The sequence below is a fragment of the Danio aesculapii genome, chromosome 3, assembly GCF_903798145.1.
Source record: "Danio aesculapii chromosome 3, fDanAes4.1, whole genome shotgun sequence".
Taxonomy (NCBI): Eukaryota; Metazoa; Chordata; class Actinopteri; order Cypriniformes; family Danionidae; genus Danio; species Danio aesculapii.
The window spans coordinates 52,167,176-52,190,761 of record NC_079437.1 but is presented as its reverse complement, the minus strand read 5'-3'; the positions used below and the strand labels follow the sequence as shown (position 1 = coordinate 52,190,761).

Sequence of the window (23,586 nt, the reverse complement as noted above, 5' to 3'; positions counted from 1 at the left end):
AAGAGGGGGAAAAAATAAACAGGGGGGCGAATAATTCAGGGGGGCTAATGTATATATATATTATATTATATTAAATTATATTATAACTATATTATTATATTTTGATAATTCAACTATTATTTTGGGCGACATCACGAGCTCAGGTTTGGTTGACCAATAAGAGGAAAAAGGGCGTTTCAGCAACGCCTACATGTGTATAATGAATTGTAAAGTAATTTATATGTTTTCCTACCCTAAACCAAAGAACAAAAATCAAGTCAAAATCTTGTTTATATTTATTTATTTTATTTTTTTTTGTTTGTTTTTTTTTTTAATTATTATCCTTTTTTTGTTTGTAAACGGATATGGAATGGACGGAAGTTACCATGATTAGTAGTCAAATCAAATATAGATTTAGTTTTAAAAATAAAACAATTAATGTAGTATTTTAGTTGTTTTTTAGGTTAAAAAAATTAAGAAAAGAAGATTGAGTTACATAAGAAAAAGCAAACCAAACTAACAACAAACAAACAAATACACACATACATACAAAGGGTGTACTGTTGTACTATTATGACTTTTTGGCCCCATGGCTGGAATTGCTTTGGGCCCCCAAATCTGCCCATGGTCATACAAATGGTAATCAATGCACCAATAAAAAATAAATTCCAAACCTTTACTATAATTAACTATGGTTGATAAGGGTTTGCACTCTTTTATTTTATCACAGAATCATAGGTCACACATCTGTAATTTAGGGTGTGAATTATACCCTGGCGATCAGAGGGGTCAACTTTTTCGGTAATGTTATTTTGTGTAATACATACTTCAGTGAATCAAATTAAATGACATCTATTTTACTAATGCAACATATTTAGTTTCTCAGTGTTTTGTGGGATAGTGTGTTCTGACCTACAATATGCTGTGATTAGCCATTTCAGAAGTTACTGTAGGTCAAAATATGCATCGAATTTTACTTGACTTTTAGGCTATACACCTTTTTTGTGAAAAAAAAAGTTAACACTTACCATGTCTATCGGCTTCAATTAATTGCATTCGCAATGGTGAAATCCATTATGGGGGTTGTCAAATGTATATTTATATTTATATTATCTATTATTTAATTAGTAATATTAGTATTCAAGATGAAGATCAGAGCTAACCATTTCTTACTATTTAGAGGACTGACCCCCCCCCCCCACCCTTCAACATACATGTTGTTTTCACGTCCTTCAGGGGATTCAAGCATACCCTTCTGTAATTCACACTCTGCTGTAATTAGCATGTTGACTGGTATTTTCACATTGAAATGCTTAATATTTCCAATGGTTTAATAATTCTTCATTCTATTTACAATAAAAACCCTGCACATTAGATGAAAATAGGCGTCCATGTTTGCTGTAACCTATATTCATTATTGATGTGTGCAGTATTTTATTTCACTTTGTCACTGGGATACCTACAGTAAATGATTCAGTGACGCTATTCACTATCAGTCAAGCTGAGGACAAGCAGTCTATGTAAAAATTAAGATTTAAGTGAAAATATGGTGGTTGAAAAAAGTAAACAGGAACCTTTGGGTTTAATAAGTGGTTGACCCTCCTTTGGCAGCAATAAACTCAACCAAGCATTTCCTGTGGTTGCAGGTCAGAAGGGATTTTGGACCATTCCTCTTTACAAAAAAAAAGGTTTCAGTTTAGGAATATTCTTGGGATCTCTGCTGTGAATCACTTTTTTAAAGTCATGCCACAGCTTAGGGTTGCATAGGCAGCACCTTTATATATTCACAGAAGGGGACTGAAATAAATGACCCTGGAGTACAATGGTGGTCTGCAAGGCCCAGGCAAAATTAAGTCATCTGACCAAGATGGATCCAGAGGGTTGAGGGTGAGAATGAAGCTGTTTCACTTCATTTTCAGTCTTTGTTTGAAGACAAAAAAGAAGTTTGAAAAGGCTGAGTGACGGTTAACTGTTTTCGAACCTCCCGACAGCCCCTGCATTGCAGTGGTAAATTTGTAACACTCATAAAAGTCATACTTTTTGTGTATACCCCTAAACAAAAATAATACAACTTCATCTTCATGATTTGGTTTTATTATTTTTTGATAATTACTTGGCTTTTTTGGTTATCATGATTTATTTATATCTGCAGTTTCATTGAAAGTTAAGAAATTCAAATTCCAAACATTTTTGAATGGCATATAAAAATTCAGATTTATTAAATTACAATTGTCAATAATTCAAATTAACACATTTCAAATTCAGATTGTTTTGGCATATTATTAGCCCCATACTCTACACTGATGATCTGTTTTTTCAAAAACACTTCTCAATCACACCAGCTTGAGCTTTGATGAACTGCAGTCATTGACCTTACAGTCGGAGTTACAGCAATAAAGTTGATCTACAATATAGTTCAGTTCAGTTTTCCTGATTATATATACAATATGCTCCAGATTTTTTGAGGACTTTTTTCACTTTCTGCACTTTCACAGATTTTGAGTCTATCAGGTTTGTGTTAAATTACTACTGCTTTTTTTTTTTTTTTGCCTTTTATGGAATGTGTTTAAATATGTTTTAGCTGTGTTATCCCAGCCAGCAAATACATGTGGGACCCAGATGGGTTAACTACGGGTTCCATGGGAACTGTGTGGGCATGGGCTTTGGCTGGGTTTAGCGGGTCCCATGTAGGTTTTGTAGTATGAGTCCCACAGGAAGCCCGTATGAGCTGATTGCATGGGACCCATAAGGGACAGGCATGGGCCAAGTGGGCATGGGTTTGATCTGGGAACACATATATGGGTCTTGAATGGCATATTTATGGGCCAAGTGGGCATAGGTTTGATCTAGAAATACATATATGGGTCTTAAATGGCATATTTTTGGGCCAAGTGGGCATGGGTTTGAACTGGGAATACATATATGGGTCCTGCATGGCATATTTATGGGCCAAGTGGGCATGGGTTTGATCTGGGAACGCAAAAATGGGACTTGAAAGGCATATTTATAGGCCAAGGGGGCATGGGTTTGATCTGGGAACACATATATGGGTCTTAAATGGTATATTTATGGTCCAAGTGGGCATGGGTTTGAACTGGGAATGCACATATGGGTCCTGCATAGACTTTTTAAGGGCCAAGTGGGCATGGGTTTGAACTGGGAACACATATATGGGTCTTGAATGGCATATTTATAGGCTAAGTGGACATAGGTTTTAACTGGGAATGCATATATGGGTCCTGCAGGGCATATTTTTGGGCAAAGTGGCATTGGGTTTTAACTGGGAATACATATATGGGTCCTGCAGGGCATATTTTTGAGCAAAGTGGCATTGGGTTTGAACTGGGAATGCATATATGGGTCCTGCAAAGCATATTCATGGGCAAAGTGGCATTGGGTTTGAATTGGGAATGCATATATGGGTCCTGCATGGCATATTTATGGGCAAAGTGGCATTGGGTTTGAACTGGGAATGCATATTTGGGTCCTGCATGGCATATTTATGGGCAAAGTGGCATTGGGTTTGAACTGGGAATGCATATTTGGGTTCTGCAAAGCATATTCATGGGCAAAGTGGCATTGGGTTTGAACTGGGAATGCATATATGGGTCCTGCAAAGCATATTCATGGGCAAAGTGGCATTGGGTTTGATCTGGGAATGCATATATGCGTCCTGCATAGCATATTTATCGGCAAAATGGCATTGGGTTTGAACTGGGAATGCATATATGGGTCCTGCATGGCATATTTTTGGGCAAAGTGGCATTGGGTTTGAACTGGGAATGCATATATGGGTCCTGCATGGCATAGTTATGGGCAAAGTGGCATTGGGTTTGAACTGGGAATGCAAATTTGGGTCCTGCAAAGCATATTCATGGGCAAAGTGGCATTGGGTTTGAACTGGGAATGCATATTTGGGTCCTGCAAAGCATATTCATGGGCAAAGTGGCATTGGGTTTGAACTGGGAATGCATATGTAGGTCCTGCATGGCATATTTATGGGCAAAGTGGCATTGGGTTTGAACTGGGAATGCATATTTGGGTCCTGCAAAGCATATTCATGGGCAAAGTGGCATTGGGTTTGAACTGGGAATGCATATGTAGGTCCTGCATGGCATATTTATGGGCAAAGTGGCATTGGGTTTGAACTGGGAATGCATATTTGGGTCCTGCAAAGCATATTCATGGGCAAAGTCGCATTGGGTTTGAACTGGAAATGCATATATGGGTCCTGCATGGCATATTTATGAGCTGAGTGGGGATAGCCAGATGGGTTTGATCTGGGAACCCATATATGGGTCCTGCATAGATACAAGCAGCGCCAAAAGCAGTGGATTTTTTTCCCGTGCAGGAATAATGTGTGTTGGGTGACACACAAGCGAAGATGGCGGCAGCAAAAAAAAAAAAAAGGTGGATATAAGGTGCTTTTTTCAACGAAAGTGTAAGTCACATAGGCTAAACGCAAGTTCATCATGTCCATCATGATAATGGCGTTAATGCTTGTGTTTTTTACATTTAGTACTAAAACAATCAATACTCTATAAAATTGTATTTCTTTTATTTCCGATGAGTTCATATTTCCTAATACATAATTTATGCTGTTTAATTTTTTTGTTGATTTTTTTAATGACTACATGATTTAATCTTTAATATTTTTTTAACAAATGTTTTACAACAACAAAAGTAATGATACTGGACAATGCATGAACAAAAATCTAATGCAAAAGATCCTGAATTTATCACGTGAATAAAAGATCATGCACATGTTTTGTAGATTGTAGTCAGGCCTGTGTATATAGCTTTTAGTATAGAATAAATGTATTAACTGAATAAAGGTTTATCCATTAAATATCCACAATACGCTGGGGGAAAAACAATGAAATAATGGGTTATGTATGAGAGCTGCTAATGCAAAATAAAAAAATAGTTTGCAATCAAATACAAAAAATATTTTCAACATATTTAAATATAAAATTCCAAAAATTCATTATATTGTGGACAGAGTTCAGTGTAAAATGTAAGACATCATTTATACAGATATACTGGCATAGAATTATTTTTAGAGTGTATGAACATAAATGGCAGCTGATGTCTTTAATCCAACAGCCGCAAAACTACATGATGAATGCTGTGAGTTTGCATCAGGATGATGATAAAAGGGCGGAAACTGGATATTTACCTAGTGAAACTAAAACATGTAGCAGCTATGGGTACTTTTTACTTAAGTACATTTTTGTGGCTGTACTTCTTTACTTTCTTCAACTTTTACCAGAGTCATTTTAAACATGAGTATCTGTACTTCTATTTAAGTAAAGGGTTTATGTACTTTTGCCATCTCTGACAATGAACAAAACAAACAGTAGCATCACATTACTGAATGTATTCTATTGTATCCTTGTAATTGCCACAAGTCGGCGCTATATTCAACAAAATATTGCAATGTCTGTTGCAACGCCTATTGAGTAAAAGAAAAATAAATAGAATATCACTTCACGCTGAAGTTCTTTACTTAAAATTATGTAAACTGAGAACTCTGAGGTCTTTTTTTTTTTTGCCATGCACCACTACACTGATGATTTGTTGATTAGGGTACCTTTCATTTGGTTTCAGTTCTGCATTAGAGCACAACGGCGGCTATAGCTGCCTAAGTTCATAGTTGCCATTTTCCATATTCCTAGTAATTTTCTACATGTTATCTATGTTTGATTTCTCGATGACAAGCAAACAACCAAATATAAGATTTTTAAAAAAAGCAATTGTCTTCATTCCTGTCATTCCTTTGTCAACTTCCAACCCCTAATTCCAGGATGCAAAATGGAGTTAAACCCTCCTAGATAAAGACAAATTTCATGTTGCTAAAATTCTTATTATGTTTGTTGACAAACATTTATTCATTCATTCATTCATTTTCTCCAACTCCACACAACTGACCCTGCCGGCACTCGAACCAGCAGCCTTCTTGTTGTGAGGTGACAGTGCTTACCACTAAGCCACTGTACCTCCCTGATGACAAACGTCTCCAGAATCATCCACACAAAACAAATCCTACAAGTGATCTAAAGTTTTTGTCTACATTGTCTAATGTAGACATTGTCAAATTGTCATTGCCAGCAAATACCTTGTAAGGACGTAACCCATTGGAAATTAGGGAATACTATGTTAATAAGATAATAAATCAAGGTTCAAGAGTTCACACTGAGCTGATGATTGATTATGAAGCTTGTTTGGCATGCTTTTCTGGGAGAGAGCCCTGAGCTCATAAGATCCTCGAGCCCGGGGCTCCCTTTTGTTTGCAAGGCGAGAGGGGAGTTTGAGCTCAGGTAGATCTCGAGAACTCCCCTACTGTAGAAGCTAATGAACAGATAGTGATTGTTCTTAAGAGATAACTACTTAGTAGGAGCATGTCTATGGTGCCGATTTAGATTAGTCAATTAACTGAAGTTGCATGCTTTTGGACGGTGGGAGGAAACCGGGGGACCCGGAGGAAACACACGCGAGCATGGGAGAACGTGTAGACTCCACACAGAAACGTCGGCTGGCTTGGTAAGTACTAGAACCAGTGACGTTCTTGCTGTGAGGCAACAGTGCTAACCACTGGGCCACCATGCCACTGATCTAGGAAAGGAGGAGTAGGGGTGGAAGGGGGGATTCTTCAAAACAAAGATGGCTATTATATGAAACTTAGGGTATTTATAGTGGCTTAGGAATCATCTGATTGGTCAATCATTTATTGAATAATGCGGGACCAGCCACAAACAATCATAAGCAATTGATCCTCTCGAAATTAGCTTATAAATAAACTTCACTTATTGCACTGTAAAAAAAGTTGGTTCAACTCAAAATTGTAAGGCAACATGCTGCAGAGCTTTTTTGAGTTGACTCAACTCAACAGTAAAATTGACGTCTCAGAGAATGTTTAGTTTTTTTGCACTTGAAAGAGTTTAAGTGCTGATAATGTGTGTTTCATCACACTATAGGCCAACTCACGCTGTGTGATCTTTTTTATAATCCTTAACGATTGTAGCATGTCAGACTGAATGAACATAACTCCAATGTCACACTGTAAGATCTCTGCTGTCATAAATTCAGACTGAACGACAAAGAAGACACGCCAAAAAAACGCCCAGGAGTTTGACATCATCCACCCGTGAAACTTTCACTATCCTGCTTACTTAAATGATTCCTCACAGCAAGTGTAAACAATCTGTAGCAGCAATTTTGCACACGGCGTGTCTCAATAACAAAACCATGAAGAAAAAAACTGTTTTGACATTTCCCCGCGGTCATTTGAATTGTCACTCACATGGATTTCGCCATTAAATTCAGAGCTCCTATTGGTTCTTGGATTGACGCTCATCCCAGTTGTTGTCACACTGCAGGAAAGTGTCTGAAATCTTCTGACACTGCCAGAACTTCATCGGAGAAAAAAATCTGATCCCAATGGGAATTAAGCGGCTGTCTGTGAACATGTCAAACCAATGATCAAAGATCACCGATTTTAGCCTAGGATTTCAGGAATCTTTTAGGATTTCCCAAATTTGGCTCAGATGACAAAATTGTTGCTGAAATCTTACAGTGTGAGCCGGCCTTAGGACAAATGGATTAGTTCTTTGTGTTTTCACATTCATCATATATTATGCTAAAAAATATACTTTTGGGGGTGGTTACGTCAAATAGTCTTCTACTTTTAAGTAATACATTTGTTTATGAATAGGAATTGATCTGTCGAAAAGCAGTTGTTTTGAGTTAGAATGTCAAATGTTCTCCTCTTGTTCAAATTTTACATTGAAGTGTGCATACAACATATTTGCCCACTGGCTATTATAGTCGCCGCATATTCAAATATGATTTTCTAGCAACAAAAAAATGTAAAACCTGGGGAGAATGAATGCAAAACATGCTCATATGGGATACTGTTAACAAGCATGCATGAAACCATTTAGAAAAATTTGGGCACAAATGGGTTAACACTTCTCAAAAACACTTTTCATTTCCACCCACTAGAGTTTTGATGAACTGAAGTCATTGACCTTACAGTCAAAGATACAGCGGTAAAGTTGATCTACAACATTGTTCACGTCAGTTTTCCTGATTATACACAATATGTCTCAGTATTTCTTCAGACTTTTTTCTCTTTCTGCACTTGCACAGCTTCTGAGTCTCTCAGGTTTGTGTGTTTAACTACTACTGTGTTTTTTAGATGCATTTTAAAGAATGAGTTTAAATATGTTTTAAGATGTATCATAATATTAATGGGAATTTGTTATGTTTAAAGCTTGGAGTGTTAAATTGTAGTGCTTCATTTTTTTAAGATGACATATTTGAATTTCCATTTTTCCTTTCAAATATTGTCCTGCATGTAATGATTATGACAATTGAAAAACTTCAGCAGCAAAGAAAAAAAATGTTAGCTTTTAGGTAAATAACTAATCAGCCTTCCTCTATAATTCACAAAACTCTAGAAGCATGTCTGCTTGTAAACTTCTGTTCAGCTCTTATGTCTTGAATCACATTTATCTCATTGTGTTTAGCAGGTACACTTGCTGAATGTCCTCTTCAGATCAGCCCACAGAGTGTTGTTGTGAAGTACGGCGATTCTGTTTCAGTAAACTGCAGCACTTCTGTCACACATCAGGGGATGGGATGGGAATCCACTATGGGAGCAGTGTCCCTGTCCATAGCCAGTCTGATCACATTGAGAGTGTCAGAGCTGACAGACTGGGACATATATACACCATTCTGCTACATAAACTATGACAGACAACAGTGTACAGTAGATCTCCCAGTCACTGTTTACAGTGAGTTCCTCTGTTCTCTATTATTCATGACTTTTTATTCTCAGAAATCTCTAATAAATGTAGGTTGATGACTGCAGGTATCAGAGTGTGTGAATCTTCCTCCACTCCTCCACAGAGACTCCAGACAGTGTTTCCATCAGCACTGTGAATCAAGCAATGACGGAGGGAAACCAGTATGAGCTCCAGTGTGACGTTCACAATGTGGCTCCTGCTCAGAATCTCACTATCAACTGGTACAAAGGAGAAACTCTGGTGGATCAAACCAACTTCACTGACACCACCAAGAGTCCAGTCAGTAAAACATCTAATCTTGCGGTTCGTCCAGACAGAGCTGATGATGGAGCTCAATACAGGTGTGAAGCAGAGCTGAACTTGGGAGATGAAGGACCTCAACCTCATCCTACAGTCACATCAGAGCCTTTCAGCATTACTGTAAAATGTAAGATTCTAGTTTGTTAACAGGCTTATTAGGTTTACTAATGTCACCATGCAATTTGCTCATCTTAGTTTTGTATGAATATAGTAGTGCTTGTTCTAAATGATAAAATGATATGTGCACTTCATTATTTTGTTAAAATTATTTGCCTTCATAATATTGTATCAAATACTGTAACCTTTCCAGATGCTAACCTTTTTTTCATTTCTGGTCACATGGATTGCTTTTCAGGAGGATCTATTAGGCCGTGTCTCGTTTCTACTCTGCTTTTGTCTGCTCTTCAGTTTTCCTTCATTTTGTTAGCAATGCCCATCTTCCAACTATCAAATCAGTTCCCAAAGTATGAAATCATTCACTCCAATACATTTTTTCCCATTTTAAGACCCTTTCAATTGGATGTATGTCATGATATGGGAAAAAGGGATAATCTTAACTTCTGTTTTTTTGGCAACTTTAGGCGCTCTAAACTTTGCTGCTCTAAAAATATGACTATCATTGGCTCTAATGATTGCCATTTTACAAGAGTGCTTATATAGACACTGGAGTGTTTGATAGACACCTTTATCAAAGACAGCACTTTCAAACGCACCAGTGCCCAGTAAAGCAAGCATGCGTTGTGTGTTTTAATGAAAAATATATAAAAATCTATTTTTAAATATAAGAAACCTACATGTCCTCATGTGTTACATCAGAGTCAGCATAGACCGATTCAATTTACAATATGGTTGCTCGCTCTCTCGCTCTCCTTTCTCTATCTGCTTTGATCCATCACTCCTCTACCGTCTGCTCACAGCTCTCCATGGCCATTTAAGTTACATTTTCCGAAACAATTCTGAGGTAGATTTGTACCAAAAGAGGGGGTTTTCCTGAAACTTTATATGTGCATCAAGAATTGGCCTCCTTTCTCATCATTGGACACATCAGCAGCAGCAACTGTGACGAGATCTGTTGTGTCGACAGCTCAGACCAGGATTGGTGATGTGTGAAGGTTGTAAATTGGAAAAAACAAAATTTTTTAAATGATTACAAAAAGTGACAAACTTTCAGGCCTTTAACCCTATAACATTTACGATGCCAGATCAGAAGAGCCTAAATCTGCTTTGCCTAGTGCGGGCCATAAACACGTACATTCATCGTATATCAAAGTGGCATTCAACAGAGCAGCTGTACATTGTGCTTGGCCTACCTAGATTGGGGGCACTTGCATCTAAGCAGACTCTAAGCCGGTGGATAGTTGAGGTTATTTGACTGGCTTATGAGGTCCTAGATCGACTTGTAACTTAGATAGTCAGGGCCCACTCTATCAGGGCTATGGCAGCTTTTTAGCTAAAGCTTTTTATTCTGGTCCGTCAATTTGTAATGCAGCAGGGTTCACTCCACACACCTTTATAAGATTCTATCAATTGAACCTGGATCCTACTTCTGGATCTAGTGTCATTTTGTAAATAAGAGACCTCGTACCCAGCAATTCAAAATATGGCATGGTCAGCATTGTGTTCCCATTGTCTCTCCTTAAGAAAGACGCAGCACAAGTTCCCGGAGAAGGAAGGTTTCAGGTTATGCATGTAACCAGAGTTCCCTAAAGGGAACGAAATGCTGTGTTTCTTTGCCATACATTTTCATGCCTAGTGTGCCTTGTCCAAGTGCTTTTAGACTAAAGTTGTTTACTTCTACGAACACATGGTGACGTCTCACCAATTAAATTGGATTGATTTCACCTGTGCTTCTGGATTTTATAAGAGAGAGTGTATCTCATTGCATCTCCGAGACGCAGGATTTTGTTCTGTTCAGGAAACTATGTTTACATGCATAACCTTTTTGCGCTGCTACACAAATGCCTTGACCAAATACTCAGACTTGCTGTCTTTGCACTTGACTGCTTGACTACTTTCATGACCTATTTCCTGTACTTGGCACTTGCACTTTATTGTGTTTATTGTGCTACATTTCATCAAGGCTGAAAAAAGTACAACAGGAACAATAAACAGGAGGCATTCAGCTATCTCTTGTGAATCTTCAAAATACTATGTTGGTGTATCTTATGCAATGTATTTTAAATTCTTTTTGTGCCTAATTACAACAGAGCTAATTTAGTACTCCCAAATGGCCTTCCCAGACCAAATCTTTCCTAGTAAAGCTCAATCTGCTACTGTTGCTACTGTCATTAATGTTAAGTTTCTTTGGTTTTCAATCACATTTTATTGTAGATGGTGACTGTCCTATTTATCTAAACCCACGGAGAGCTGTTGTGAAGTACGGCAGTAGTGTTTCAGCTAACTGCAAAGCATTTGTGCCACATAATGGGATGGGATGGGAATCCTCTGTGGGAGCAGTGCCCATGTCCACAGCTAGTCTGATCACATGGAGAGTGTCAGAGCTGACAGACTGGGACATATATACACCATTCTGCTACATAAACTATGACAGACAACAGTGTACAGTAGATCTCCCAGTCACTGTTTACAGTGAGTTTCTCTTTTATTATTATTTGTGTATTTTCATTCTCAGAAATGAAAATGTAGGTTGATGACTGCAGGTATCAGAGTGTGTGAATCTTCCTCCACAGAGACTCCAGACAGTGTTTCCATCAGCACTGGGAATCAAGCAATGACGGAGGGAAACCAGTATGAGCTCCAGTGTGACGTTCACAATGTGGCTCCTGCTCAGAGTCTCACTGTCAACTGGTACAAAGGAGAAACTCTGGTGGATCAAACCAACTTCACTGACACCACCAAGAGTCCAGTCAGTAAAACATCTAATCTTGCGATCCGTCCAGACAGAGCTGATGATGGAGCTCAGTTCAGGTGTGAAGCAGAGCTGAACCTGGGAGAAATAGGACCTCAACCTCCTCCTACAGTCACATCAAAGCCTTTCAGCATTGAAGTTCACTGTAAGCTTTTTTAATGCTAAACTTGCAAGTTCATTATGTTCCACAGATCCTTTGGTCTGTTTGACTCTTATAGTTAGAGTTCTACACATTAACAATCAACGATTCGATCACCTAGTACACTATTAACTCAATTATCAGATTAAAAATGACCAGTTACACAGTAATTTCACTGATGTATTAATAGCAGCTGCTCACCATGTCTTTGCTGTAGTGCTGAGAAATGTTCTTCTGTCCTCCTCAGATAAACCAAAACACTCCAGTTCAACAGAGATCATCAGTCAGAGCAATGATGTGTCTCTAAACTGTACAGTGAAGGCAAACCCGGCTGCTGTGTACACATGGCACTCAGAGCATCTGACAGAGAAGATCAGCTCCTCAGTGATCCAGTCCCCCATACTCAATCCAGGAAAATACACCTGCACTGCCACAAACTATCTGGGAGAAGACAGCAAAGAGTTTATCGTCTGATCTGCATGTGTGTTATAAGTGAGATGGTATTACTCTCAATACAATAATAAAAGAATTGACTGCACATTTGTAATGTTTTATACATTATATACTGTTGGGCTTTGTCATGTTTGATTTCTGGCTGTAAAACCAGTCACTCCCCTGTACAGTTGTAATGAAAGTTCTTTATTGATATTAATGGTTCCATGAAAAAACCTTTCACATCTTTTCAAGACATTTAGAATCTTTTTTTATAAGAGTGCAACTTTAGGTGTTTATTTAACACTGACGCACTCAGATTCAGCAGCGTTGTTTCCAATAGTACAGTCATTAACACTTTATTTTTTTGTCACAGACTCTTGCTTTCTCCAGCTGCTGGTTCCATCCACGTTTGTCTCACAGGAGAGAATAAGTCGCTGAATTTTATTAAATTTTCTCCAATCTTGGACTAGCGTGCTGGGAAATCATTTAAAATCTGTGGACTTATAAGGGTTTACCTATTAGGAAGTCTGTGAGGCCTGATATGCACAATCAGGCAACCGCTGCATCAAAATAATGTCTTGCTTTTAAATGTTAGCATCTGAAGATCACTGAAAAAGATTATTTTTAGTGTCGTGATATAAGATAATGTATAATCTATCAGTGTATTAACATACTATTAGTTTAATTGCTGATGTCATTTAACTGTAACAAATATAATCCACTACTTTATGCATTATCAAATTACTAATTGTTTCTGCTGCAATTCCTTTTAAGATAAACATTATTTCCACTAAATCAGATGAATACTAAAATACCATTTTTGATGTAGCTGTTTGGTGTCTTAGGTTTGTTTCTCACCCTGTAAAAACCCATTCACAAGTTATTCAGCATTTTAAGAGTTCACACTTAGCTGATAATCAATAAAGCGTATTTGGCATGCTGTCCTGGTAGAGAGCCCTGAGCTCATAATATCCTCGAGCCCGGGGCTCCCTCCCGTTAGAAGGGTGAGAGGGGAGTTCGAGCTCAGGTAGTCTCGAGAACTCCCCTGCTTGTCGCCGCGTGAGAAGTGTAAACTATGGTTGTTTTCGGTGATAATTTGGTTTAATCTATTGGCTATGGTATATGTTTTTGGACTGTGGGAGGAAACCGGGGGATCCGAGGGAAACCCATGCGAACATGGGGAGAACATGTAAACTCCGCACAGAAACACCAACCAGCACGATAGGAGGTTGGACCAGCGGTGTTCTTGCTGTGAGGCAACAGTGCTAGCCACTGGGCCACCGTGTCGCCCTATCGGAAAAAGGGGGAGGAAGTAGGGGTGGAAGGAGGGGGGAGCTTCAAGACGAAGATAACTAGAGTGAAAAACTCTGGTTATTTATAATGCTTCCTGTAGCAAGGTTCGTTATGTAGGGAAGAAGAAGACAGGGTCGGCGATTCAGGTAAGCAACAAAGTTTTATTTCTTTTTTTAAATGAGTGCACAACGCCCGTATTGTGTGTGTGCTCTCTCCCTCTTCTCCCGGCTGCTCCTTCTGTTCTCCTTAAGAAGGTTGTCTCTCCGGCCCAATCACTAGATTAAACAGGTGTTATTTATTATTTCTGATTGGCCTGCTGATTAGCCGCCGGGCTCCAAGCCTGCTCTCCCCCCTCATTGGGTGTTCGATCATGCTTACCTCTCCACATACCCCCACCGCCCGCCTCAGGCCTGCCGAGTATTTTATCCATCAGACGCTGAAACGTTGCCGGTGCCCCGAACAGCCCGAACGGAAGTGTCACGAATTGGTGTAATCCAAACGGCGTTGTGAAAGCCGTTTTTTCGCGGGATATTGGAGTCAAGGGGATCTGCCAATAGCCCTTCGTTAAATCCAACGTCGAGTAAAATCGAGCAGCACCTAACCGGTCGAGCAACTCGTCAATACGCGGCATTGGATAGGCGTCGAATTTCGACACCGCATTTACCTTGCGATAATCCACACAGAACCGGACCGAGCCGTCAGTCTTGGGTACCAAGACAATCGGGCTGGCCCAGTCGCTGTGGGACTCTTCTACTACTCCCATTTTCAACATATTACTCAATTCTTCCTGAATCACTTTTTTCTTGTGTTCAGGTAGGCGATACGGCCGGGTCCTAACGACCACGCCCGGTTCGGTCTCGATATGGTGCTGAATCAGGTTAGTACGACCGGGCAGGGGTGAGAACACATCAGAGAATTCACGTTGGAGGTGCCGGATATCGAGGAGCTGGCTCGCTGAGAGATGATCCCCTCCGGTGACCAGAGCGCCCGGCCGTTCCCGGCCGGGGCTCTCTGGCCCCAGGTCATCCTCGTTAGTAACAAGCGTAGCCAGCGCCACTTCCTCCGGCTCCCTCCACTGCTTCAGCAGATTAATGTGATAAATCTGACGTGAATCAGCCCTGTCCGAACGAACCACCTCGTAATCGAGATCACCGACTCGTCGTGTGACCACAAACGGCCCTTGCCACTTGGCGAGTAATTTAGAGCTAGAAGTGGGTAATAGTACAAGGACTTTATCTCCCTGTGCAAATTTACGTAGTTTAGTGCCCTTGTCATATCGCCGGCGTTGGTCATCCTGAGCCTTAAGCAAATTCTCCGTAGAGAGCCGCCCCAGTGTGTGGAGTTTTGCTCTAAGGTCCAGAATATACTGAATTTCATTTTTACTCTTAGAAGGCTCGTCCTCCCAAGCCTCTCTAATGACATCCAAAACCCCTCTGGGCTGTCTGCCATAGAGAAGCTCGAAGGGGGAAAACCCCGTGGAGGCTTGGGGAACCTCCCGCACAGCAAATAACAAGGGCTCTAACCACTTATCCCAATTTTTCGCGTCCTCGTGAACGAATTTACGGATCATTGATTTAAGCGTGCGATTAAACCTTTCCACCAGCCCGTCTGTTTGTGGGTGATAGACGCTGGTGCGAATGGATTTAATGCCCAATAATCCATAAAGTTCGCGCATGGTGCGTGACATGAACGCGGTGCCTTGATCAGTGAGAATCTCCTTGGGGATTCCAACTCGGGAGATTATACGAAACAGAGCTTCCGCAACACTCTTTGCTGAGATGTTACGGAGCGCTACTGCTTCCGGGTAGCGGGTTGCATAATCCACTAGGACTAGTGCAAACCGGTGCCCGCGTGCGGATCGCTCTAATGGCCCGATGAGATCCATACCAGTTCTCTCGAAGGGCATCTCCATAATTCGTAACGGGCGCAAAGGCGCTTTTGGGGTGGCCGGTGGATTTACCAGCTGACATTCACGGCACGCAGCGCACCATCTGCTAACATCCCCGTGAATGCCCGGCCAAAAGAATCGGGTCATGAGGCGATTTAATGTGGCCGCCTGACCTAAATGTCCAGCCATAGGATTAGCATGAGCCGCCTGGAAAAGCGTTTCCCGGCGGCTCTTTGGTACTAATAATTGGGTAGTATCTTCTTTTGTCTGAGCGTCTTGGGTCACTCGATACACCCTGTCATTAATGATCGCAAAATATGGATAGGAGAGGGGCCGGTCAGGCTGGAGGTTTTCCCCATCTATCACCTGCACTCTTTCGAGTATGTCTTAGCGTGTCGTCACGAGACTGCTCCAGGGGAAAGTCTTTACACCGGGAAATTCCCAGCCCTTCCCCTGAGACAGCGCGTGACGTCACCGCTTGGGATTCCCCCAGCTGAGCGACACACCCCCTACCCGGCGATTTCGTCTTCCAAGACACACCCACACATAAGACCCCTAATAATCTATTAAATCCAGGCCAATTGGTTCCCAGAATTAGCGGGTGTTTGAGGTGCGGGTTAACTGCTACCTCAACGCTATGCTTTTTACCCCGGAATTGAATGTCTATTGCCGTTAGCGGGTAGTGAATTACATCCCCGTGCACACACCTTACCCTTACTGTGCGGCTCGTATCCAATGCCGGGTCTTGAAGCAGGCTTTGGTGGATGGAGGTTTGGTTGCACCCCGAATCCACCAAAGCTTGATATGTACCCCCTTTTATACTCACTGGTATCCGGTATAGCCCGTCGCGACCGGGGGCGACGATTGGCGTGGCGGGGACCCGAATCAGCGCACTCACCTCCTTCGTGGAGCAGGCTTTTGGTGCGCTATTCTCGCCCCCGCGGCGCCAATGCATCGGCCCAGCCCTTCTCACTATACCCCCAGGGCCAGCAAGACCAATCGATTGAACCGGAGAGAGACCTGGCGCTGTCTGGGGAACCGCCAGGGGTCGTGGCTCCACCCTGTCGAACGGATATGGCCCCGCCCCTCTTGGGACATTTGGCAGATCCGCCTGTGTGCACCGCCGTCTGGGTGCTGGTGTGGGCGGTCCCCGCAGTCTGGGCCTGGGAACAGGAGGAGAGAGAGAGAGAGGGGGAGAAGAGAGAGAGGTTATTTCGCCGACCCTGGACCTCGCCACCAGGTGATCCTCCGCCAGCCGGATGGCCGTCTCCAGATCCTCTGGCCGGTGGCACTGGACCCACTCCGATGTTCGGGAGGGGAGGCGGGTGATGAATTGCTCCAGCACCACGGCATCCACCAGCTGGTCGGTGGTCCGGCCATCCTTTACCAGCCATCTGCGGCAGGCGTCACGGAGCTGCTGAGCGAACACGAAGGGCCGGCCGCTGGCAGTCAGCTCCATGGAGCGGAAGAGCTGACGCTGCTCTTCCGGATTGCGGCCGGCCCGCTGGAGAACGGCTCGCTTCAGGTGAGCGTACTCCAGGAGATTCTGGGCCGGTAGCTGCTGCACGGCAATTTGAGCTTCGCCTGACAGCAGGGGGATAACTCTTACCGGCCACTCGGCCCGCGGCCAGCCACACGCCTCCGCCAACCTCTCGAAGAGGTTCAGGAATACTTCCGGGTCGTCCTCCGGGGCCATCTTCTGTAGCGAGATGGGAGGGTGGGCGGCAGATGTCGGAGCGGGCCGGATCTCCTGGGCCAGCAGACTCCGGATTAGCTCGCGGTCCTCCCGCTGGGCCTCTACGAGGACTTGGAAGCGTTGTTCCAGATTTCCTCTCAGGTCCCCCAGCGCACGATGTTGTTGTTGGTGGAGGGCCGCGAGCGCCTGGATGACTTCCGCACATGAACTGGAAGACGGAGTAACCATTCTGGCAGCAAAGTTTCTTCTTCTTCCCGGGTTTCGGCACCACTGTAGCAAGGTTCGTTATGTAGGGAAGAAGAAGACAGGGTCGGCGATTCAGGTAAGCAACAAAGTTTTATTTCTTTTTTTAAATGAGTGCACAACGCCCGTATTGTGTGTGTGCTCTCTCCCTCTTCTCCCGGCTGCTCCTTCTGTTCTCCTTAAGAAGGTTGTCTCTCCGGCCCAATCACTAGAATAAACAGGTGTTATTTATTATTTCTGATTGGCCTGCTGATTAGCCGCCGGGCTCCAAGCCTGCTCTCCCCCCTCATTGGGTGTTCGATCATGCTTACCTCTCCACACTTCCGTAATCATCTAATGGGTCAGATTACGGAGCTAATGAGGAGCCAGCCGTGTTGATCATAAGCACCTGATCCTCTCGATATTAGTTTATAAATAAACCACACTATGTATTTGTTGCACAGCTTTTGAATTTCTTTTGTTTTTGTGAAAGTGAGCATCGCACAAGAAGTGTTCAGGAATGTAAGAAGTTTTGTTTCGAACAACAGAACAGCAAAATCAACTTCTCTCAATTCAGATCTTGTAAATGTTTCTGTGGATGAACACCATTGACCAGTTTATGGATTATTCTGTTGTATCCTCTAGTTACCACAGCTGAACTCTGTGTTGGTCCATGTAACACTTTACAATAATCATTTCAGACCAAATGGTGGAAATGTAAAAATAAAATAGATAAATGAAACCAAATTTTATTAGACTTTTTTCCCATGTACTGAATAAAGTGATTATTTCATTTTCTCTTTCTTTTTTTCAATTTTACATTTGCTAAATTGACATCAGAAATTGTAAATTAATAAGTTAAATCCGTTTTTCTTGTATTTTAAACTGTGTGCTGTATAAAAGAGTGGGAATTTGGCCAGTGGATTAGCAAATTCAGTACACATTATGGGCCTGCTATTTACAGACAAGCAGAATATAGCCCAGAATATGAACGTTGAAATTACACATTTACTCCACATAAAAAAGCATTGTAAAAAAGAAAAACTATTTAATATAAAGTAATGGATGATGACACTGACTTCAAAAAATTAACTCTGTTTACAGTTATTATTAAAATATAGTCTAGGCCTATGGCTTGGCTTATATAGCCCAAGGAGCCTGTAGAACACTATTATTAACAGTTAATTAGTGAATTAGACTCTTTCATCTATTATCATATTGTGAATATAGTCAGTTTTGGAAGGAAACTAAACATAATGTTAAAACGACAATTTCTTTAATATCTCTCCTGCTGGGGCGATGCAGTGGGTAGCGCTCTTGCCTCACAGCAAGAAGGTCGCTGGTTCGAGCCTTGGCTGGGTCAGTTGATACTTATGTGTAGAGTTTGCATGTTCTACCTGTGTTTGCGTGGGTTTCCTCCGGGTGCTCCGGTTTCCCCTACAAGTCCATAGACATGCATTGGGTAGGTTAAATTGTCCGTAGTGCATGTGTGTGAATGAGAAAATATGGGTGTTTCCCTGTGATGGGTTGCAGCTGGAAGGGCATCCGCTGCGTAAAACATATGCTGGATAAGTTGCCGGTTCATTCCGCTGTGGCAAGCCCAGATTAATAAAGGGACTAAGCCGAAAAGAAAATGAATGAATGATGAAACTACCAGTGCAAAACAAATAATAAAAAACAAAAACAAAACATTCTATAATAATTAACTGATTTGATTTAAAGCACACACAGGTTATCAAAAATTTCAGATTCTACAACCTGCACAGATCACTGGGTAAACACACTCACGCCTCACTAACTATCAACAGGAACCTAGTTTTCCCAGGTGGCCTAATGGCGAGCCACAACCCTGTTTATCTTTAGTGGGCAACCTAATACAGCAGAGTAATATGGTTGTGGCAAATTTCTATAACAAAACAAAGATAATCTTTTTTTATTTGCAGCATTAAATAAAACAACAAAAAATATGGTTTAATATGTAAAGTCATGAAGGAGTGCCCATGGAAGATTTGTCACTGGGAAATCAGATGAAAGAATGATCTAGGCAGAGCTTTGGGGTTGGAGGACTGTGGTGGAGCAGAAGTGAGCAAAGACAATGGTGGAGCAATAGCCGTGGAAACCTGAGGCACATCCAGAGGTCTGGAAGGCCTTGGAAATAGCAGAGTGTCATCTGACCAAGGTGGATCCAGAGGGATGACGATTAAGGCACACTGACGCTGAAGGATGGTGATCCATAGAGGATATGAGGCTGAGGCTCAGTTTAAATTACTAAGAGTATCAGAAATAATGATTTCCTTAAAATGAGTGAGCTTTTTTTCTTTGTGATTTATTTAAATCTGCAGTTCCATGAAAAAGTCTTTTTTTTCCAAATCTGACGTCTTTTTCATGTGCCACTACGCTGGTGACCTGTTGATTTGATTAGGGTATAACTTTCAGTCATTACGAGGATTCAGTATATATTTATAGAAATGGGTTTGGTTTCATTTCTCTATTTTGCAGTCAACAATTTCACCTCAAAAACGCTTCTCATTTCAACTCGCTCAAGCTTCAACAAACAGCAGTGATAGACCTTAGAGTCAAAGATACCGTGATAAAGTTGATTTACAGCATAGTTCAGCTTTCCTGATCAGATACAACATGTTTCAGCATTTCTTTGGACTTGTTTCTCTCTTTGCAGTTTCACAGCTTCTGGGTCTCTCAGGTTTGTCTGCTTAATTTAAACCCTTTTTGGTTCAGATGGATTTTAAGGAGTGAGTCTAAACATGTTTTAAGCTTTATTGTAGAGTAAATAATTATAATTTGTTATAATTTTAATTTGGAGTGTTAAATTGGAGAGCTTAATTTCCTTTTAGTTGAGTTTTCATTATCCCTGTACTGTGAACTGTGTTGATTATTCTCTGAGGCATAACATCCAACAGTCTGTACAGGTCATGAAAATCTGTCAGCTTTTAGTTTTGTTATTCTTGTTGTTGTTGCACTGGTGTCCACACCATTCTACTACAACAGTAAATCTAGCAAGAGGCATTTATCTTTTCTGACAATGAATTTAGCAGCTATTCTGGAATAAAAACAGCAGAGTATTTTTATCAGTAACTTCAAGGGAAGCAAGACAATGTTGTCAAAACCAGCTGGATAGCCTATATGAGCTACTTTTATGTTTTATGCTATACTATTTCATTATGGCGAACAAAACATTTGTTACCTTTGGTAGTTTTGCTTTCCATCCATTTCTTACATTCAGCACATTGGGTATCTTCCCTTCTTTTCAGCTCTGTTTAATACAGTTTATGTTGTACATGTATGCTACCTGTCAATCAGTTCAGCAGTTATTGGAATAGTCCAATGGTGGTGGTGTTCGGGGGTGCCCGCCCTTCCTGTCTAATGCTAAAAATAATGTCAGTATTCTGATGCATTTTTAAGCAAAATTTTAATATTTGTAATAAAATTAAGAAAGGTACAAGATTTTCTTGTGGTAGGTTGGTGGGGGAAACTCAGGTACCAAGGTAATACCCCCCTACCTTTGCTTAATGGTTAAATCTGCCCCTTACTAGCTGACGAGGACCACTGAATTTGCTCTGTGGAATACATTCAATACAGTCAATGTAGTTATAGAGGTTCTGAATGTAGCACAACTAGCATAAAAGCATAAAGATCACACCTCAGTCCAGCAGATGGCGGTAATGCACACAGTTTTCAAAGTTGTCAAAATATATCACAGAAGAAGAAGATGAAGGCTGTGTCCGAAATCAACCCCTTCTTTCACTATTCCCTTCTATAGTCCACTTAAAGAAGTGAATGAAATGAGTGAGTGAATGACCGGAAGGGATGCCATTTTGTTTGTGCTTTGCTGGTTAATAATCCCTTAGAGAGATTAGATTTTTATCTTCTTGGTCAGACCCTGTGATAGTTATTTAACATCATTTCATTTATTGGTAATGAAACAAATACTTTTGACTTCTGTCATAATTACAAACGTTACTTTAATTAATAATTTATTTTTTTATCCACACACCGGTAGTTTTGTGCTTTAGATTCCATCTTATGGTCAATTGTGGAAATTCATTCAGCATGTGAACTCTCACGGTGAACTGCATTATGGGGAGTGTCTAGCTGTTGAGTGTATATGGGTTGAACACTTAATTATTACTTAGCATTGTTGGATTGATTGAGTGGACTTCAAAATGTGCACTATGGTTTCGACACCATAAAAATGGCTGCTCCTTCAAATAGTGCACTGATTGAGAGTATAGGGGGTGATTTTAAATACAGCTGAAGAAGTTGCTCTATTATAATATATATAAATATGTTTGTAAAATAAACAAGCAGACATAAAGGGTGACCAATAGTATTCATTTATTAATGAGCAAATATTCATTAAAAAAGGGTACTTCTGAGAAAAATGGCATGTGCTCTGTACAGGTGACCTCTACCTGTGCACATGCCTGATTCTGCTGTTGTGTGCTGAATCACACTTTTTCTCATTGTGTTTACCAGGTACACTTGCTGAATGTCCTCTTCAGATCAGCCCACAGAGTGTTGTTGTGAAGTACGGCGATTCTGTTTCAGTAAACTGCAGCACTTCTGTCACACATCATGGGATGGGATGGGAATCCACTGTGGGAGCAGTGCCCCTGTCCAGAGACAGTCTGATCATATTGAGAGTGTCAAAGCTGACATACTGGGAGATGCAGCCACCATTCTGCTACATAGCCTATGACGAACAGCAGTGTAAAGTAGATCTCCCAGTCACAGTTTACAGTGAGTTTCTCTGTTATTATTAATGATGACTTTTCATTCTCAAAAATATCTAATAAATGACTGCAGGTATCAGATTGTGTGAATCTTCCTCCACAGAGACTCCAGACAGTGTTTCCATCAGCACTGTGAATCAAGCAATGACGGAGGGAAACCAGTATGAGCTCCAGTGTGACGTTCACAATGTGGCTCCTGCTCAGAATCTCACTGTCAACTGGTACAAAGGAGAAACTCTGGTGGATCAAACCAACTTCACTGACACCACCAAGAGTCCAGTCAATAAAACATCTAAACTTGCGATACGTCCTAACAGAGCTGATGATGGAGCTCAATACAGGTGTGAAGCAGAGCTGAACCTGGGAGAAGATGGACCTCAACCTCCTCCTACAAACACATCAGAATCTCTCAGCATTACTGTATATTGTGAGTTCTGTCACCTTCTGTCCTTTATTTTTAAGAACATTTGTTAAGTCCAATGCAAGCAGACTTTAAGTGGTTTAACACAATATATCAAAGTCTGTCAGGTTACAGGAATCAGGTACAGAATGTCACTTTCATGTAAAATATATGAATAAATATATAAATAAAGCAAAAGTGCTTCTTCCTGTAGTTAAACCAACCATCAAAGAGGACAAACTGCCCTCCACAGTGTCTGTGGTACGAGGCTATTCAGAGGTGGTTGTTTGTGAAGCTGAAGGGAAGCCAAAACCAACAATCAGATGGAGTGATGGCACAAACACATTTAATGGTGAAACATTTACTATAACAGAGTCCACAGCTGAGAATCTGACCTGCACTGCAACCAATGCTGCTGGCAGCTCCAGCAGATCAGTGAAAGTGTTCTTTGAAGGTAACTATGCATTATTATAACATCTGACCTTCAGTGTGCATCAATAATTACTTTCTGCATCAGAATTAATGCCATTATTTAGTATTTAGACAGTATAAGGACTTTTATAAACTTTGTTTTATTTGTTGGATCACAGATGTTTGTGAAATTCTGGTCATCCATTTTAAAATAAGTGAAACACATCTGTCAGAGTCACAGCTTCCCTTGTTAATTTCTCTGTACTTTTCCTTTGAGCTCTTGGTTTGTTGGTCTGCTTGTAGTCTAGTCATCAGAGGATGTGTAATAATACAGACGCTTTTTAAGTGTTCTGAATTGTGGATTGTGTCAGCATTCACTCAAAATGGATTTTT

The 23,586-nt window shown here is 41.0% G+C and overlaps 2 protein-coding genes across 2 annotated transcripts; both read left to right on the top strand.

Annotated features, from left to right (window-relative positions):
* Positions 1-8,027: 8,027 nt before the first annotated feature.
* LOC130221655 (vascular cell adhesion protein 1-like) lies at positions 8,028-12,635 on the top strand. Its single transcript, XM_056454215.1, has 6 exons — positions 8,028-8,146; positions 8,514-8,777; positions 8,893-9,216; positions 11,421-11,678; positions 11,780-12,103; positions 12,345-12,635. Exons 1-6 carry the CDS (start codon positions 8,083-8,085, stop codon positions 12,569-12,571), a joined length of 1,461 nt encoding a protein of 486 aa, XP_056310190.1. The 5' UTR covers positions 8,028-8,082; the 3' UTR covers positions 12,572-12,635.
* Positions 12,636-20,204: 7,569 nt separating this feature from the next.
* Positions 20,205-23,345, top strand: LOC130221657 (vascular cell adhesion protein 1-like). The gene is made up of 4 exons (XM_056454217.1): positions 20,205-20,332; positions 22,126-22,389; positions 22,486-22,809; positions 22,997-23,345. The coding sequence occupies exons 1-4, from the start codon at positions 20,269-20,271 to the stop codon at positions 23,254-23,256; spliced, it is 912 nt and encodes a 303-aa protein (XP_056310192.1). The 5' UTR covers positions 20,205-20,268; the 3' UTR covers positions 23,257-23,345.
* The last annotated feature ends 241 nt before the right edge of the window (positions 23,346-23,586 follow it).

What these genes read in the sequence shown, in the direction of transcription:
- LOC130221655 (XM_056454215.1), top strand. Translation starts at nt 8,083, where the DNA reads ATGTCTCAGTATTTCTTCAGACTTTTTTCTCTTTCTGCACTTGCACAG. An exon ending in ACAGCTTCTGAGTCTCTCAG is followed by an intron (nt 8,147 to 8,513) that starts GTTTGTGTGTTT and finishes TGTGTTTAGCAG; the next exon opens with GTACACTTGCTGAATGTCCT. An exon ending in TTTCAGCATTGAAGTTCACT is followed by an intron (nt 12,104 to 12,344) that starts GTAAGCTTTTTT and finishes TGTCCTCCTCAG; the next exon opens with ATAAACCAAAACACTCCAGT.
- LOC130221657 (XM_056454217.1), top strand. Translation starts at nt 20,269, where the DNA reads ATGTTTCAGCATTTCTTTGGACTTGTTTCTCTCTTTGCAGTTTCACAG. An exon ending in ACAGCTTCTGGGTCTCTCAG is followed by an intron (nt 20,333 to 22,125) that starts GTTTGTCTGCTT and finishes TGTGTTTACCAG; the next exon opens with GTACACTTGCTGAATGTCCT. An exon ending in TCTCCCAGTCACAGTTTACA is followed by an intron (nt 22,390 to 22,485) that starts GTGAGTTTCTCT and finishes CTTCCTCCACAG; the next exon opens with AGACTCCAGACAGTGTTTCC.